At 57.6% G+C, this 19,266-nt stretch overlaps 2 protein-coding genes across 2 annotated transcripts in view; both read right to left on the bottom strand.

Annotated features, from left to right (window-relative positions):
• KDM2A (lysine demethylase 2A) overlaps positions 1–16,547 on the bottom strand; it is a 39,507-nt gene extending 22,960 nt beyond the window's left edge. The window contains exons 1-5 of the mRNA XM_084288158.1: positions 16,456–16,547; positions 16,011–16,038; positions 14,667–14,771; positions 2,127–2,265; positions 838–916 (exon numbers count right to left, since the gene is read on the bottom strand). Of these exons, the coding sequence (XP_084144284.1) occupies positions 838–916; positions 2,127–2,265; positions 14,667–14,771; positions 16,011–16,038; positions 16,456–16,475 (371 nt within the window). The 5' untranslated portion in view covers positions 16,476–16,547. The remainder of the gene's footprint in view (positions 1–837; positions 917–2,126; positions 2,266–14,666; positions 14,772–16,010; positions 16,039–16,455) is intronic.
• Positions 16,548–17,778: 1,231 nt separating this feature from the next.
• On the bottom strand, positions 17,779–19,105 carry RHOD (ras homolog family member D; the record flags this gene model as incomplete). Its single annotated transcript, XM_084287943.1, has 5 exons — positions 17,779–17,946; positions 18,030–18,164; positions 18,261–18,370; positions 18,556–18,643; positions 18,947–19,105. 5 exons carry the CDS (start codon positions 19,103–19,105, stop codon positions 17,779–17,781), a joined length of 660 nt encoding a protein of 219 aa, XP_084144069.1.
• Positions 19,106–19,266: the final 161 nt, after the last annotated feature.

The following is a 19,266-nucleotide window of genomic DNA, read 5'->3' as shown; positions in this document are numbered from 1 at the left end:
CATGCATCTATATCTCTGGGGGCACAAGTCTGGACTGAAGCACTGGGCCTAGCTTCTGGCTAGGGAAGCAGGATTGATTTGGGAATTGGATATAACATCTCCAGAGTACAGTGACTGCTGGTAAATGAGTAAGCAGGCCTTGAGCTAAGAAATCCCAGCTCTCATTTTAAAAGCTTTAAAGGTAAAGAACATAGTTAAATCAGGAGAAACAGTGTATTTCACTGACACAACGTAACCATTCTAACTTATCCGCACAAACACCACTGTCACAAACAGGAAGGGCAGGCATCTGTTCAAGCTGTTCTAGACCCATAAACATAACCAAAAGCTCAAGAGAATCCAGTTTCACCCACACTGGAGTCCTCAGTACTAAACACATACCCTCCCAACTCTGAGCCTGGCACAATTTGCTAATTCAGCAGATTACAGTACATCCTGCACTGCCCGTCCTCTCATAGCCAGTCAATGAGGTTAACAGTAATGCTGCTAATACTGGCTGGACTATCTGATAATATTTGCCTATATTATTAGGCAAAAAAACAAAGCTAGATATTGCATCAGAGCAGTAATAGGACCTGCCAGGCGTTCACTTGAACTGTGATCACCTACAGCCAATTCTGTCCTCTCGTTTTAAGCCCAAACAGACTAGCAAGAATAAGATATGTGAGCTGGAAGATGCTTTCCTCTGCTCACTCCACAACAATGCGGACAGGATGCGGTCACATCGACTTGGCAGAGCACAGATCCAGCTACCAGAGTCAGATCCCCAAAAACACTGAGACAGGCAAGAAGTCAGGCCGGAGTCACCCACACATCACTCTTTACCCTGACACTTACTTTATCCCCAAGCCATCAGAGCTCCTGAAGATGAGAGGGTCTCTCAGGCCACCCCGCTGGATGTATTCAACTGTGAAGTCTGGTGTGGGGAGAAAAGAAGAGGGAAGACGTTAGGAGAGACTCCCACAGAGCATTATAGACAACATGAGTTTAGGCAGGATCTCTGGTGATCTCTTGTCCAACTCTGCTCCCAGCAAACTAACTTCAGACTTGGCTCAGACTGTTCAGGACCCTGTCCAGTTGAGATCTGAAAACCTCCTCACATCTCTGTGGCACAGCTAGCCAGTGAGAGAGCCCTGTCCCCTTGTCATTTCTACACTCCTGCAGAGATCCTGGAACTCCTCTGCAGCAGTTCTGCAAGCAGCATGGTGTTTGCTGCTGACAAACCTTAGATGGGGCCCCCCCTGGAGGGGGAGGAGGAGAGCTTGCTCCAACAGGCTGGGCCAGGCAGGGGAACAGCACGGCTTTCTGGTCCTCACTTCCCCAAGAAGCTCACAGCAGAGCAAGAGCTCGCTCTCATGGTAAATCCTCATGAGGGCTTGCACTGGTTACACGATGAAAAGGCATCCCACTGAGCCATGTGGATGGTGAAAAGAAAGCGGGGAGATCCCACAGGCTCTTTGAGTTAAGCATCCAGCAGACACGTGGCTGCAATTACAGGTGCTGACCCAGGCAAAACCCCTCGCTCCTGCCTGCCATGTGTCCCAGCAAGCCCGCAGCACTACAGAACAGCCCGCTGCTCTCCAGACTGAGCAGCTTCCGTGCCATTTCCCATGCATACTCCCTGTTACCAGCTTTCCTGGCTCAAGGGCTTAGCAGGCTCGAGCCAAACCTTCACCAACATGCTCCACATTGCCTTCAAGCTTCTTGGGGACCGCTGCAGGACTTGCAGAGAAGCAGGCATAAATGTTACTGCCTCCTCTGCTCCACTTGGGTTATGCAAGTAAAGCAGTTCACAGCAGAGGAAAGCACAGAACTCGTGTGAACCGCAGCCAGTTTCCACAGTTTTAGTGAAGAGTAGAAAGGAAAAGGCAGCAAAACACAGGACGGTGGGAAGGGATTTCATTATCACCACGATTGCCTTGTAACCGCCCTTCAAGTTGGCAGACAGGAAGACTCTGGGTGTAGTCAGAGGCAAAGAGTACATCCAACTGCGATCCCTGCTAGCTTTCTCCTGAAGGCTCGGGGAAAGGTCATCTCACACGCCATGTCTCTCTGGAGAAGTGACTAACCACAACAGCTGTCTGGTTACAGACAGCAGTAGCACACGCTGCGGCCCCAACACAAACCTTTGCCTTCCATGAAGACGACGAAGGTGGAGTTAAACTTGTTGGTGGAGAGCTTTTCCTCGAGGTCGAATGTCCTCTTCCCTTCAATTTCATCATCAGAGATGCCGTCGTCCTCGTAACGCCGCCTCATCGTGCCACGCTGAGGAGAGACCAGACCAGAAAATATGAGCTATGGACCAGGAGCGACCAGCTTGCTTCCTCCCCCAGCTGTCCCAGAAGCTCACATCAACCCCACGCAGCTCAGGCAGGAGCCTGGGGACCCTTGCCCTGCAGCAGGCAGTCTCTGGGAAGTGTACACACTTCTGCTCCCAGAGAGGAGACACCACGCCACTGTGTTGTCTTATTCCCAAGCTCTCTAGCTCAGCAAGCAGCGTTGGTATCAGTTTTCAGCAGACACACAGATCTATTCAGGCAGTGCATGTCTGGGATCCCAAACACACCACTGAAACAGCAGATCTGCTTCTCCTATAATCAACAGACTTGCACATGTTGGGCCATGTGGCAGACAGGTAATCCACTCCTAAATGCTAACACAGACAGGGGAAGAGGGGAGAGAGCCGGTCTAACTGCGGCAAAGGAAAGAGAACCACTCTCCCTCTTATTTTTTTTAAGCAGGTATGTCAGTATTTTTCTTCGCTGGAGGTAAAAGCATTTGTCAATTTAAATCTGTGCTAGAATGCCAAGTAATAAAGGAAGGGGCTCACGCTGCAGACAATTCTCGAGTTTGGCTATGCTTGTGTGCAGCAGTTTGATTTATTCCCTCATGCGAGGTGGAGCAGGTGGGGGGAGTAACCCTCTTCTTAGAGGGTCTGATAAGTATGCCTGTGCTGGGATTCCTGACAGACGTCTTCCTCTAGGATAGCTGGATCTGGAAGAAATTACTGTCCCCAGCTGTTAGCCACCCCTCCGGAGACTGACCGTGTTCTGGCAGAGCCATTCGTGGGAATGCTCCCTAATTCCCCTCAGACAGCAGTCAACCCGGTCTGAATTAGCCAAGCTGGCTTCCCCCAATTAGGGATGCTCCCGCGACAGAGCAATCCCATCAGTTGTTCTGCCAGCAGCCAGACGGGGATGGGGATGGAACGGGGCGGGAGGCGACAGCGCAGCTGCCCTCACGCCTGGCGGCTGCCGAGGCACAGCCACGCTGGGGGGGCCGTGTCCCCAGCAGCCCCCCAGCCCAGGGACCCCTGTGCAATGGGGACAGTCGGTGGCACCGGTGCCTGCTCCACGTGGAGCGAGCGCATTCCAGAGCTCCTGCCATCCTTTGGAGCCTCCCAGAGGCAGACGGCTCCCCTTCCTGCCTGGGAGCAGCTGCCTCCGACCCCAGCACCCAATCACCCAGTGCAGGAACACGGAGGAGATTTCTCCCCCTTCTTATAATAAATTCCACTTCACAATTTCTAGGAGGTTGATCAATTTGCAAGTTGCTTGCAGCCCATTAGGGCAGAGCAGCTCACCTCTCCCTGCTGTTAACACCTCGTTAACTTTCCTCGACTTTCCAAAAACCCCCGCAGAAACCTGAACACAACAGGGGCACGAACAAGAGGCTGCTCCTGAATGGGGCACACATAGGGGCACTTCAGAAAGAGCCCTAAGTACCCCGAAACAAAGTTCTCCAAGGGCCTGTCCTTGCAAGGTCCTGGGTGAGGAGCAAGGTCCTACCTGTCCGGGGACCTTGCTCCTCACCCAGGAGTCACTCAACCAGGGAACAAGTGACCAGAACTGTAAAGGCTTTGTGTTCACAGCATGAACAGGACAGCCACAACACAGAGGTGCAAGCACCTTGAGCCGGGTTCCCTTCACAACGGGGAAGTTGGGGCTGCAGAACATGGAAGGAGGGGGACTGTCTAGGGCTCAAGTTGTCACCAGCACAGCATCAGCTGCAAAGCCCCCTCCACACTCAGCCAGATTCAGCTTTGCTTGCTCCCGTGGGCAGGGAAGCGTCTGGATTCCTGATGTGCACAGTGTGCAGAACAGGATCCCAGTCACGGCTGAAGACCCAGAAGCACTGCCACAACACAAAAAGCTCCGTTGGTTATACAACACCTCTTGTGTACATGGCCTGGGCCACTGTGCTCTAAAGCCATTGTTGTCTGGAGAGGGTGGGGAAAAACAGCATTTGGGTGAGCAAAGCAGACAGGAAGGAGAAAAGCTGCTGCGTTTCCAAGCACATGTTTTGGGAGAGACTGCACCTGCAGGGACTCTGGGCAGGTCTCTGCAACTGAGTTCTCCCTGGAGCATGCAGCTTCCCTAGAGCAGCTACACAAACCATGGTCCCCTAGATCCCAAACTGCATCTCCATACTGGCCTAGATGCAGTCAGCGTATGGGTATAGGGCTTGTAGGGACACCCCGAGATCCCTTCCTACACCAAGGTGCTTAAATCTTCACCTGCCACACAGGGAACTGCCACCTGGCTAAATAACTGTTAAGAGATGCACACAGCCATGCCACGCTAACACTGGGCTCACCTTTACACCAGCATTTATTTATTTATTTATTTTTAAGAGCTGCACAAATCCTTCCTACAGCACAGCCTGATCTCTTTCTGGAGGAGCTGTCCCCCATCCCACATCTTGGCTGATCTCCCCTGCCCGGCAGGCTGCTGCAGCCCTCCCAGCTTTCCTGCTGCTTCAGTCAGCCCCATCCAGGAGCTCCAGCACGTCCCAGCCCCGGGCTCGCTCACGAACACCACCGGGATTCTCCAAGCAGCAACTGTCAGTCCCACCAGGGACACACAACTTCCAGAAGTGACACTGTGCCCTGAACAGAGGCTCTCCAGTGTCCCAGACAAAGCCCAGCCCCAGTCACGTCACGTAGGGAGCACCACCAATATGAATCCTGCAGGCTGCTCCAGCAAAATCCCTTCGAATCTGACGCTGCCACCTGCAGCCTCCTCCTCCAAGGGATGCTGCGGGGATGCTCCTCATGCAGCCCCACGGTGCTGCTCCCCACAACTTCCTTGGGCACCCCCTTCCACCAGCAGCCACCTCCAAAGGAAGCGGCAGCCTGCTGGGGATGCCCAGAAGTCTGCTCTCCCGCAGGTTTTCTGAGAGAAGCACAAGGTCGCATTTAAACAGAACAAGATGTCCTTTTGCAGAAATATTTACAGAGCAAAACCAACAGCATTTGAGTCACTTCCTGCCCTGTCTGCTGCCATCCCCTCCTCGAACTTCCAGCACCTCCGTGTCCCAGTCCCCAGGACGTGCATCCTACTGTGCCACAGCCCCTTCAGGCCAGAGCACCCCTCCCTGTCTCTCTCTCTCCCTTTGCCTGCCGTTTTTCCAGAGCAGCTTGCCTCCCACGAGGCTCCCGTATGCTTTTGGAGGAGATGCAGGAACCCGAAGAACGCTGGCAAGCTGCACTCCTGGACCTGCAGGTATTGTTACGCCACCTCGCTCCCCACGAGAGCGGTGCCCACTTGCGTGTCCTCACTGGGTGCCTCCTGGCCACGCTCCGTAGGTGTACTTTGCTGAAATGCAGCCAGACTGGTAATTAGCTAACGAGCAATACTCTCCTCAGTTTATAAATTCAACACCTCACACGCTTCTACAGCAAAAAGCTCTTCCCTGGAGTAGTCCAAACCTTCGACATTCACACAAACTCATTCATGGGTGCTTTAATGTCAGGCAAATTCACGTGGCAAGACAGCGCCGAGCTCCACCTGAGATTGTGAGCCACCCCAAAAGGCCAGGTAAGATCCGTTACACCGGTGGGAGAAATCCTATTCCTGCGGGGAAGAGCTGGGGGCAAGCAGCCCGTCAGCAGCAGCATTGGTCTCAGTGCAAGCCTGGAGGCCAGCCGACAGCAGGACGAGCTGGAAGGCAGTTAATTTTAGCAGCGCTGCGTGCCCTGCCCAGGCAGTCACCTTTGGCAGACAAGGAGAGCGCTTCAGTTTGCACTTGTAACAAACTGGACGCACACAAGGAGTAACTGGGGAATTCACACATCGCTGACCCGCAGGCTGTCAATGCCCACATGAGCCACAGCGCCCTGGAGCACAGACAGACCCTGCCTCGATTCCACAAGCACTCAAGAAAGCTCATGAGGGACCATCAAATCTGCCACCACACCACCTTGCGGGACAGAAAACCCATCCTCTGAGCCACACAGACTGTCCTAAAAGCTGCTCTTAGATGTAAAACCTTGCTACTTCTCAAGTAGCCCGAGCAAATCTCTCTCAGTTACCTTCCAAGTCAACAAAACCCAAGGGAGAAGCCTGCTCTGTAGAGCCCTTTTCCTGCTAGGGTTTCCCCAGCACACACGTTACGCAGTCAGGTGGGTAAGCATTAGCAGCTCTGCTACCCCTTTTGCTTTAAGTAGGTAACGGAGCAAAAATGGAACAAAATAGACTAAACTTCTCCAAAGAGGCAGGCTTGACCATTACACACGCTTTACCCATTTCCTCCCAATCCACACTGGGTGCTGCTGCATCCCAGTAGGACTTGGAGCTCAGGAAATTTAGAATACTGCTTGGCTCTCCTCTCATGGGAAGCACTTTGTACAGATGCTCTCAGAAACCACACACCAGCACCCAGCCAGACCCTGTGGCTCGCAGCAGGGCTATGCCAGCAGGCCGAGAACAGCATCTCCACACCTGGGGAGCAGCGTCCCAGGCCACCCAGGGGCACAGGCGCTCACCAGGTAAGGCAGCAGAGCCCGGGAGCACGGCCAGGTTTGTCCTCTGGGTGGCAGAGGGAGAGTGGGTTTCACCCCCCTGTGCTGCGTGGCTCTGAGCAGCTGGGCTGCCCCACCAGGAGGTTTCACTGCTGCTGAGAGGGGCACTTCTCCTCGCCCCCTGCCCCAGGACCACCCTACCCTCTGTCCTGTGGGAACACGTGCTGCTGGCCGCTCTGCTCCACTGCCGGCTGCCTCAGCTCGACCCCAAGCTCACAGCTGCGTGGCACCAGGGGCACACAGGGGAGCAAAAGGGAAGCAGGGCACCCTCAGACTGCAGCAGGACAGTTCAGGCTCTTCCCTCGTTATTATTTACTATTTTAAACAGGTTGCTTTGCTCCTGCCTCTGCCATTTGCTCCTTTTCCTCTCCAATTTCCACAGCACTGCCCCGCTTCTCTCACCCCACAGGCTTTTACCAGGCAAAGGAAAACACAACACCAAGCAGGCCCACCCCCTCCATATCTCGTTCACAGCAAGAACACATCTCACCAGTTGGGAACTGCTTCTCTAGATAACAGCCCTAGCAAGAAATGTCCCGATCCTTCCCCTGGTGCCTTCTACCACACGGCTCCTCTCCCAAGCCCCTGAGGACTGGCTAGCACACGGCAGCGCCGTGCTGCAGGCAGCTCTCAGCCCTGAGGACCAGCACGAACGAAAACCACAGCTGACGATCACACCCGGAGCTAAGCCTTTTCCTTGCCAAAAAAAAGGTGTGGGGTGGCTTTACTAAAACTCTTGTTTGTGTAGTGTGATGGCTAAGAGACTGGGAAAGACAAAGCGTTTAACATACTTCAGGGAAAAGATTTTGCTCTGCTCACTGCATATATGATATGACCTGCTTTAACCAGCCACCGCAAAACCTACCTGTGCCCCACGCCACAACTCGCTCACACACACAAGCAGTCAGTGCTGTGAACCATTCCTCAGCTCTCCTGGCACAAGGACCCATGCCCTTCCTGGCACCCAACCCACTGGGAGTGCTGCAGACAGCACCGCTCCCCTCAGAGTGCTGCTCCCCAAGCAGCAGCCCACCCACCTCTCCTCACCGTGCTGCCACCCCGGGCAGATCCTGGCCCAACACCTCCTTCAGGCTGAGTTCCCAGGACCTCCGCGGGCTCCAGCTCACTCCGTTCACCATTAGTGCTGTTTCTACAGCAACAGAGATGCACAAACACAGCCCCACAGAAGCAGAGCGGTGAGAAAGGCACCTCCTCTGCCATCACCGACTTGCAGGCTGTGCTTTGTCCCCAGGATTTATCCGAACCACTTCGAGGGGCAGCAGAAGGGCAACAAGCAACACCGGTGTGCAGCTACACACCCTCTTCCCCTGGCTCCTGGGAGATGGGGGTGAACAAGGAGCATCAGCAGGCACAGCAAACTTTGAGTTTGTCCATGCTGTGTGAGCAGAGCTCTCCCAGAACCAGTGACCTACAGCAGCTCTCATTTTTGTGACGCCACCCTGGAGCCTACGGTTTCCCCATCAGATGGGCAGGGACGATGACGGGAGAACCCATGTGTTCTCCACGTGAGAAACAGCCCCGGCTGCCAGCAGGTGGGCCAGGCCATGTGGTACAGAGCGCTTCCCAACTGCCTGAGAAGCACCGCAGAGGTTGGAGAGAACCTGCGGGCACGTGAACGTGGACAGCACTAGCACAGGGAAAAGGAAAGAAGAACTGAAGTGCCCGAGAGCACCCCCAGGCTGCCACCCTGCCCTAAGGCCTCCAGAAGAGGAACCAGTCCTGGACCAGCACAAGCACAGATACAGCAGAGTTCAGTCCGCGCCTCAGCCAGGCCAAGGCACCCAAGAGGAGAGCTGTGATGCTGCTTTCAGGTTTTATTGGCAGGCTTTTTGGGGTACAAGCGCAGTTACGGGGATTTTCTTCACTCCACTTGAAGCAGTCAAATCTCACTTCCCAAACGTGTGCATGTGCCTACTCGCTGCTCCTTCCCGGCAGGGAGGGCCCTGCATGGCTTTGTTCCCACAGCCCCCTCCCCACAACACCAGACCTGAGACCCAAGCTCCCCGGGCCAACAGGAGACAAGTTCCAGTTCCCAGACTGGGAGTACTCCCCACCCTTCTTGGCCCCCAGTGCTTTTGCCAGCCTTGGTATCTCGAATTAGTATCTCAGATATCCCATTACAGGCCCAGCCATCCTACCGCAGGCTTTCCTCTTCCACTTTGCCCTTTTGCTTTTCCCAAGGCAAGCCAACAAGACCCTCCTACACCCCCAGCTCCCTACAAGGGAGGTTAAGGACCACTGCAAGGACCTGCTCCGCCACAGTGACTGCCCTTCTCCCCACCAGGATCACGCTGCGGGTGCTCCGTCCGCTGTCCCAGCAGCACAGTGACACGCAGTGACTGCAGGCTTTACCCACCCCGTGTCCCTCTGCCCTCTCCCAGTCACCCCGAGAGGAGTGAGTCTGGCCAACCCTGGTAGAAAACCCGCTCCTGCTTATTAACAGGAGGCATCAGTGCCACTTGCACATTTTGTTTAGGAACTCACACGTAACTTTAAGTGCTCCCGTGCTGTCTGGTGCAGCTCAGTCAGTTCCATGGCTTCCAGGACACTCGCAAGGTACGGTAAGAGGTCAGCAGAGCTATTTACCTCCCTGCTGACACGGAACCTCAGGGCCATATCGTCCCAGGGACCAGTGGGATCTTGCATCTTTCAGGATCCAAATGCTCACTCAACTTCTAAAGCTTTCCAAGTTGCTGCTAGAGCAAGACTCCCCCTTCCCAGTCCCTACCGCTGCCCAGATCAAATCTGAACAGCGCGCCTAAATTATTTAGGGCTCAATGATTATACCCGGGTCATTTGGAAAGACTCATAGGCAGTTTTCAGTTTGAAGCAGAGGCGTGAGGGAGAGATTAATTACCCTGATAGCCCAGGTCCTGTCTAGACTAGGAAACTGAGGTGTGTCCAGCAGCGGAGCAGTGTTTGGCCAGCCAGGTTTCATACCAGGCTCTCTGGCGGACAAAACCCACGTCCTAATAAGCAACAGGAAGGTGCATTGTGCGACAGGGTAAGTGTCACATGCAGCATAGGTCCAGGTTGGTGGAACCAACCCTGCAAGAGCTGGTAAGAGGCCAGCAGGACCGGCCTCTGTCAGACACACCAAGATCTGAGCACGACAGATGGACACAACTGCAAGGGATCGTTACCTGGTAGGGAGCAGCACTGCAGGGGGCACAGACGGGTCGGGCTGCACCCGACAGATGAGCATTACTCTTTGCATCCCACGTTCGGGACAGCCTGAGCCCCTCAAGATATGCAGGGAAGGCAGGTGCTGCATCCTCCTCTGGTACCCCGACACAACAACTTGGAAGGCAGGAGATGAGAGCCTCCATGCTGCAGGAAGAGTTTTCCACGTGCCCCGAGCTCTATCTCTTGGCTGACGACTCTGCGTGCTGCAGAGCTCACGTGAAGCCTTACCCAGGGGCAGCGTGGACACCGACATGTAAGGACAGGTCTGCTAACTGTTGTTTATGGGAGCGGCCCCAGGCTTCAGCTGGTAGGGACAGGCCTCCTCTCACATTTCACGCGGGGATCTGATCAGAGGGCAGGGCAGGCCAGTGCTAAAGCAAGCCAGGGGCTGCCCTGAGCGACAGGAGAGACAGCGCTTTCCCCCGAGCCCCGGCTCCACAGGGCAGCGCTCCCGTGGCCCGGCAGAGGGTGCGGCTCCACCCCAGGCACTCTCCAGCAGCAGAGCCAGTTGAAGAGGTTCCTACCCCACCCCACCTCCCCAGTGCAGACCTCTCCAGTCTGGTTGGGTTTGCTGGAGGCGGGGGACAGCTAACTAGCCCAGCACAGACAGGCAGAGATGCCTGCCTCTCCCTCCCCCCCCTCAACTTCTCTTTAGGGCACAGTTGTGCATCCCCTGAGGCAGCATCCAGCTCCGGGGCATCAGCTCCAGAGGCAACTGCAGAGGGAGGCTGAAAACCAGCTCTGCCTGTCCTACCTGGGAACCACGCCCGAGATAAAGACTGCTGACTCCACAGCATTAGAGACCACGGCTGGCAGGACCGGTCCCTCTCCCGCTAGGCTCCCCACCGCAGCCGGCCTGTCCCGAGGTGGCACAGCGCTGCTGCTGCCCTCTTCCCTTTCACCAAGTGGCATCGAAAGCTCACGGCACCGCTCCAGTGACGTGCTGATCCCAACTCTTAACTTACAGGGTTTTGCTAGTCCCTTCTCGCAGTAACAGCCTGGCAGGATCAGCCCTGAGGCAGACAGGAGGTGAGATTTCTCCACACTTCCCATGCCCGGGAATACCGAGCACTCCTCTGAAGAAGTACAGGGGGACGCCAGGCCCGCAGTGTGCCGGGCAGTCCTTCAGCAGCTCCACAGATCCACGCAGGCAGAGCAGCTCCATGCGTGGCAAAGAACTCCCCCTTCAGCAGGGCACCAGGCCAGCACGCCCTGCTCGAGCACCCCAGCCAGAATTGCTCCCCTGGTCACTCCTGCCTCAAACAAACTCAGGCTCTAGGCGCCAGCGTGCAGCGAGCTGAGCAGCGTGCTGTGGCATGGGCTGGGCGAGACCACCCAGTGCCAGCCAGCAGAAGGCTTCCAAGTCTCTGAGAGGAGCCATCACATTGTTAACGCCAGGGCTGGACCGTCACTCCAGCCTCGGGACACAATAGAGCATTTCAGCTCCTCCATGAAGGGGCTACACAAACATGTGGCTGCAGCTTCCAGAGCCAGCACCTCGCACCAGTCCCCGCAGCACTGCCTCCTTACACCGAGGAGCAGCAACACACGTGCAGACGTAGCAGAGAAGTGCTCTGAGGCCCAGCAATTCCCACCCTCGGCTCCTCAGGGCGCAGGCTGGCCCTACAAAACCTGTACAGGAGGGATACGGCTGCCCTGCACGCTCTGTGCTTATGCAGCACTGTACGCAGGTTGCCTTCCCCGACCTGCAGCAGCCTCCCAGAGCATGCCAGGACACGGCTTTTTCCAGGTTTAGTTGTGGAAGATGAGAAGACACCCGCACAGGGACAAAGCTGTATCCAGACCAGCTCACCCAGCCCTTTGTAAATTTGGATGCCGTGGCTGTACAGCTTGAGCCAGGAGGCAAGCACAGGGCACTGCGAGCCACCTGATGCACCATCAGGCTACACAGCGATGTGTGAGCTAGCAGGAGGGTCTTGTAGGACTGTTACTACGCCCAGAGCAAAGGTAAATTTCTCTTCAAAATCTGGATCTTTCACCAATGAACTCATTCAAAAAATATACACTGATCAGATTTTTGGTGAACCAGAGCAAGGCAGCACTGTCACTCACTGAAAGCGAGGCAAAGTACTCGAGGCTGTCTGTGCATCCTGAATGACACTGATCTGGTCTCAAGACCAGGACGATGCACCAAGAGATGCTCTAAGTGTAACTGCCCCAGCACACCAGACAGCAAGCTTCTGTTGACATCTCAGGCCACAGGTATCACCCAGCCCTGCTACTGGCCCATGCAATTAATTCAGCCCCTTCAACACTATAAAATATTCTGGTCAAAGTTGCTTGGCTGGTAAAGACTATTCTCACACACGGATTTTTTCTTTTAAATATGTTACCTTTTGTTTCACACCCACATTGATCACCAGTCACACACGTGAGAAACAAAGCACAGATGTGTACTCTACTACCAACCACCTGTTTCCCTACCTAGAAGGGTTAATAATAGGCATGCGAAAATCAGCTCCCAAGAACGATGTGTACGTAAGAGTAGCATTTTCAAATAAGTCATAGCCATCACTTTTGTCTTCCTGGATAGTTCACCTACGATACCGTGCTCTGCAAGGGCCAGAAACAGCAGCTAAGAGAACAGCTCCCCACAGCTCAGACAAAGTCAAGAGCACACATCTAGGAAAAAAAAACACTAAACATCTCTGAAAGATCCTTCAGCAAGGAAGCTTCATGGACACAGCAAGAGCACAGCGAGCAGGAGCTCCCAGAAGAGCCAAGCAGGAGGCATGAACCAAGCCTCACCAAGCACGCAGGGGTCACACCTCCTCCTCCAGGCTGCGGGCCAGCACAGACACAAGGCCACAGACTCCTGGGTGAGCCTTGTCCTCTGCTTGCTGCCCGTGTGCCTTCCCAAGCCCCTTAAGCACGCAGCTCATCAGCACGCAGCCGTTTATCCAGCTTAGCACATTCTACTGGAGTTAAGGCCGCGTACGCTCAAGACAGCAACTCTTCCTGCCAGTTTTTATTTGTGAGATTATGAGCATTTTTACACTGGTGAATTCCTGGCTGCTAGTCCCATTCAACTGCTGCATCCCTGTCCAGCTCTTTTGGGCTACTTCAGCTGGGTCGCTGCATGGCTAAGGCTGTGGCTTAACCAAAAACTGAAGCCTTGCTCCAAGAGAAGTTATCTTGCCGGCCTGACTGCTGGCTACAGAAGTGGTCACCTTCAGCAGCCCAAGCTACGTATCACACAGCTGTGGGAACAAGCATGTCAGGACGAGGGAGGACTGCAGCTTTTGGCAGCGTTGCCAAATTGAAGCACCCACCAAAGCACTTGGGGAAAAACCAGCCAGCTTGAAGCATCCACAGATGTATTACTGTTGGCTTTTCTTACAGCACTCTCTCAGAAAAAGAGAAAAGACTGAAAAACCCTTCAAATCAGAGTTACTTCAGCTCCCCAAAACAGGAAAAGGCTGACTACAAGAGTGTACATGACTGCCACCAAACTGTTTTGTGCTACAATCCTCTCTGCAAAATGTGACCGTGCAACAGATGTGGCGAAGCCCCAAAGAAGGAGCACACCTCCAGTAACCCAGGTCTGCAGACAAGCCACAGCTGCCTATGCAATATCTTCCTTCCACAGGGGCCAGGCCTGGAATACCTATTTGTGCCCTCACCACAGGGTTTCCACCCCAGGGCCTCCTGCAAGGCACGTGCCAGCTACAGCTCCCCAGCACTTATGGCCAGGTACCCGGCACCAACAGAGGAGCAATGAGAACCACTCACATCTGAAGGCAAAGCTTAACACAGAGAGCCATGCTGCCTCACAGCAAGTGATGTCAGAGCATTAAAGGATAAGGATTTAACTTCACAGGCAGCACCCGAAGGTGAGGGTGCGTGTACTGCTGTGACTGAGAGACGAACCCTGTCACAACCTCAGTTATCACAGAGTTGATGCTTGCACTTCCCGGAGGGTTTACAACTGCCTCAAAGTGTGATGCTGGGGACACAGCAACTTCCCTCCTTCCCTGAGAATAGCATCACAGGCTCTTGGAGCAGCTGCTCCCACACCACTCAGTTATGACCCAACTCACAGACCAGTTGCCTCAGGCAGTCCCCCAAACAGCAGCACAAACATCAGACGAGCCAGAGCTCCTGACAAGGCCTAACCAGGACCCGAACTCTGGAACAGCTCCCCCAAAAGAAAACACCAGGAGACACATGCACAAGCAAATTTGAGCTTGAACCTGAAGCTGGTTTTCACTGATTTCACACAGTGCTCAAATCAAGTCCAACACAACATAACGGTAACACACATCATTGCACCTTCTCCAGTTGCTACAAACACACAGAGAAAATCTGCTGTGACAAAAGCTACAGACACACACTTTGTATTTCTATCCAGCACCTTCCCAAAGCATCTTATGCCGTCCCCGCCCCCAACGCTCCCCTCTTCCAGAGCTCAGTCAATCAGTGCCCTCCGTTAAGGCAAGCATTGCGATGCAGACAGGACCCACAAAGCCATCCAACGCACCACCAATCGAGCAAATACCTCAGGACAAGCTGCAGCAATTCACTACAACGTGTTTTTTTTGTTTTGTTGTTTAAACCTGTTGCCAGTTAAAACCTTTTCTTTCTTCAGTTGAAGAAAGCCAAGAACAGGATTTGATCAGCAACGGCTGATACTGACCAATCTTTGGCTGTAGCGGATCCTTTCTTCTTCAGGCTCCATCTCCGACTCTTCTGAAGAGAGTGAGAAGGACACTCCAGGGCTGCTGTCGTCGTCCTCTTCCTCCTTTGAATTCAGAGGGAAACAGTGAAGCAGGTCTCAGGGACATGCAGCACCTACATCCCTCATTTCTTCACTCGTTTTGAGGTTGAATCCGAGCCCCATGCGTGGGTCTAGCTCAAGTGAACCCAGGGGATGAGCCCACCTCAACTTTAATGCTCCCATTCTAACTTTAGGCATGACCTAGGGTAAATGACTTTGCCAGCTGTTCTGTAACACATGAGCTGCAGGTCCCCTAGCAGGAGAAGGCCCCTGCTCCACCCAACCACCGGCACGAGCGGCAGCTCAGCAGCCTCGCACCGGGTACAGGAACCAGGCAAGCTGTGCGCCTGCTGTTAAACATTTGACGGCAGCAGGGGAGCAGCCTGGTTTCCCCAGAGCGCAAGACTACGCATGAGAGAACCGGCTCCTCCAAATGACACGGCTGCTGTCCTCTGGGTATCCTGCACCGCAGCGCTGGGCAGCAGCCGCACACACACAGAACATCTCCCTCAGACAGGGAGCCGTACGGGACCTCGCTGCAGCCCTTGGGAGCAGCTGGGGGTAGGGGACTAACTCCCATCTTGAGGAGACCTGCACGCTCCCACCTCCCAACCCGCCACCTTGTGACACCACGCCGCACACGGGAAAGTTTCCCAAGGTGTCAGGTGGCATCTCAACTTTTTTTTTTTTAAAGGAGCAGAATGAAAGCAGCACCTAGCTACACCGCAGCTCCTAACCCCACGCCTACGACTTCGGGGCAGGACTCTGCCGTCCCGTGCGCTACCACGGGACCCGCTGCCGTAGCACGGGCAGCACCGCTGTCCCCCCCCCGAGCTTTCTCTGCCCCCTGCCCCTCCGGGGAAGGTTTGACAGCGCAGCACCGCGCTCCCCCCGCCGCCAGCACCGGGACCGGCCCGAGCGCTGTTTGTAAACACCCCCCGAGCCCCGCGCCCCCTCCCGGCCCTGCCCCGGCCTGGCGGGGCCCGCTGCCCGGCGGAACAAAGCGGCGCGGGGGCTGTCACCCCCCGGGGAGCTGTCACCGCCGCCCGGCCCCCCGCCAACTTCCCGGAGGGGCCCGGCCCGACCCCCCCGGAGCGGCCCGGCCCTCCCGCTGCCCCCCGGCCGGCCCCCCGGGGGCGGCAGCCGGCTCCCCCGGCCCGGCCCCTCTCCTCTCCTCCTTTCTCCCCTCCCCTCCGGGGACTTGCGGAAACTTGGCGACCGGCGGCCGGCGCCCCCCCCCCCGCCCCGCCGCGAGTGGCTCACCAGGTCTCTCCTGCGCCTTTGTCCTCTTCTAGCGCCGGCCGGGCAGAAACACAACAGACGGCAGGGGACGGAGCCCCGGGTCAGGCGGCGACCGCGACCGGGCCCGGCCGCCCCGCCGGCCCCGCCGCTCCCCCCCCCCGCGCCCGCCGCCCCCAGCGGCCGCTGACAGCCCCGCCGCCCGCCCGCCCGCCCCCCGCCGCCACCGGCCCCCGCGGGCCCCGCTGCCCGGCCCGGCGCCGCGTCCCCCCGCCGCCACCACAACCACCACAACCACCGCCGCCGCCGCCGCCACCCCGCGCCCCGCACCGCCACCCCGCGGCCCGCTGCCGGCCGGCCGCCACCCCGCCGCTCCCACCCCGCCGCCTCCTCCTCCACCGCCGCCGCCCGCCCCGCCGCCGCCGCCGCCGCCGCCGCCCCCCGGCCGGGACGCGCTTCCCCTCCTCACACAGGAGCCGCCGCCGCCATTTTGAACCCGTCAGAGCCTCACATACACACTGCCTCGGCCGCCGCACTGCGCCTGCGCCGCCCGCAGCCGCCCCGCGCCCCCCCCCGCCGCCTCCCCCGGCGAGCGCCGCGCGCATGCGCCGCCCCCCGCCCGGCCCGCCTCGGCCGTGCGCGGCCGCGCGCACGCAGCCCGCCCGCCCCGCCCCGCCGGAGCGGGGAGGGAGGGGGGGGAGGGAAGCGGGCGCGCATGCGCCGCCACGGGACGCGCGCGAGCGCCCTCCCGCGGGCCGGCCCGCCGGCCACGCCCCCGCGGGCCCCCGCCCCCTCCGGCCCGCCCCGCGCATGCTCGCGGGGACCCGCGCGGGGCACGTGGGGGAGCGGGGCGCGGGCGGGAGGGGGGCGAGGGGGTGAGGGGGCTGCGCACGGAGGTGCGCACAGACACGGATACACATGGGCAAGCACATGGACACACCACACACATGTACACACATGTACAGACATGCACAGACACGTACACACATGTACAGACATGTACACACATGTACACACATGTACACGCACACACATGTACAAACATACACACGTACTCACATACACACACGTACACTCATGTACACCCACGTACATATGCACATGCACACGTACACACATGTACACACATACCGACATGCACACATATACGCATGCACATGCACACATGTACACACATACAAACACATGCACTCACTACACACATGTACATACACACATGTACATGTACACACACATGTACGTTCACATGTATCCATTCACACACCCATACACACAGATGTACATACACATGCACACAGATGTACACACATGCACACACATATGCATGCACATACACACGTACATACACACATACACACACACGTGTACAAATGCACACACATTCACATGTGCATGGACACGCACATGAACACACACATTCACACACACATGCACACGCATGCACACACATGCATGCACACATGTTCACACACAGTCACAGACATTCACACACACACACATGTACACAAACACGGTGCCATGGCTGTGTCTTTTGGAGCCCCAGCAGGTGCCCGAGGCTCTGCCTGCGGGTACCGCACGGCGCTGTGATCTCCGAGCTTTAATGGCAGACCCGTGCCGCGGCCGCTCAGCACCTGTCCCCCACCCGGCCGGCGGGTCTGGGGGCCGGGGGTTCCCCGGGTCAGTTCTCAGCAGTGGGGCGGCTGCGGGCAGGCTCCTCTCCATGCACGGGGGGTCTCTGTGCCTGCCCCACGGTGCCTGGGCTGGGGGTGCGGGGTCTCAGCAGAGCGGGGTCTCAGCAGAGCGTGCAGCCCCTCCGGGTCCATCTCCTGCGTCGGGTCCGTCGTGTGGAGCGCAGCGCGGTGGCGCAGGTGGCAGCGAAGATGTCCCTGACGTTCTCCTGGTACCTTGCCGAGCACTCGAAGTAGGACACGGCGTGGACCTGCCGGGCCATGGCCTCCCCCTGCGGAGAGCGGTGACAGCGTCTGAGCCCCATCCTGTCACCCTGTGCCAGGCTCATGTCCCCTGCCGGGGGGGGACACCCACCTGCTGTGAGGTGACGGGCTCCTGGCGGCCCTGCCGCAGCTCACGCAGCACCTCGGGGTCCTGCCGCAGGTCGGTCTTGCAGCCCACCAGCAGAACGGGGACGCCCTTGCAGAAGTGGTTCACCTCCGGGTACCACTGTGGGGGACGGGGGGTGGGACAAATGAGGGAATAGGTGGGCAGCCCCCTTGGGGAGGCTGCACGGGGCGGGAGCAGCCCCCGGCGCTGCGTTACCTTGGTCAGGATGTTGTCGTAACTGCTGTGGTTGGTGACATCGAAGCACATGAGGACGACATTGGCGTCCGAGTAGGACAGCGGGCGAAGCCTGTCGTAGTCCTCCTGCCCTGCAGGCACAGCAGCAGACCCTCAGCAGCCAGCTCCCCGACGGACCGCGCCTGTCCCCACGCCGAGGGGACATGGGGGGGGGTCTGGGGATGGCAGGCGGCGGGGACACCCGTGGGGGACCCTGTCCCCAGTGCCTCCGCACACAGGGGCACACCCGAGGCTGTCCCCTCCCATCCCTTCCCACCTGCCGTGTCCCAGAGGTGGATCTTCACGGGCTTTCCGTCAACTTGGAAGGAGGCCGTGTACTTCTCGAACACCGTGGGGACGTAGACCTGGCAGGGGACAGGGGGTGTGGGCAGCAGGTGGCTCAGAGAGGCCCCCGGGGTGGGGTGAGGGACTGGGGGGGGTGGACAAGGCCCATGGGGAGGCAGTTGGGATACTCCTGGTCTCCCGCAGCAGCACCGAGCCTTGGGTGGGTGGCTGGGACCCAATGGGACCTGCCCGGTGCCAGCCAAAGCCACGTCCCACGGCCCCATCCCCAGCAAGGGGACCCGGGGGGAGCTGTGGGCAAGGGGCTGCACAGGGCAAGGGTCCCGGTGCCACCGGGGGTGTTGGGCGGGCAGGAGGAGCCTCACCTTGGGGAAGTCCCCTCTGGCAAAGACCATCAGCAGCGACGTCTTCCCGCAGCCTCCGTCCCCGACGATGACGGCCTTGATCTCAGCGGCCTTGGTCTCGGCGCCCACGGCCTCGGGGGGCCCCAGGGGTGGGCTCTGCCCCCCAGGCGCCTGCTGCATGTGGGCACGGTGGGCCTGGCCGCGGGGACGCCTCTCCGGGCCCCAGCACCCTGCGAGGACCCTGCGCGTCCCACTCCCTCCCTGGCCTCCGCCGGTTTTATCGCCCCGAGCATCCACCGGAGGCAAAGTCCAGGGCGGAGGGAGGCACGGGATGACTCATG

The sequence above is a fragment of the Netta rufina genome (genome assembly GCF_964035555.1).
Source record: "Netta rufina genome assembly, chromosome: 5".
NCBI lineage: Eukaryota > Metazoa > Chordata > Aves > Anseriformes > Anatidae > Netta > Netta rufina.
This window is presented reverse-complemented; position numbering and strand designations above follow the sequence as displayed.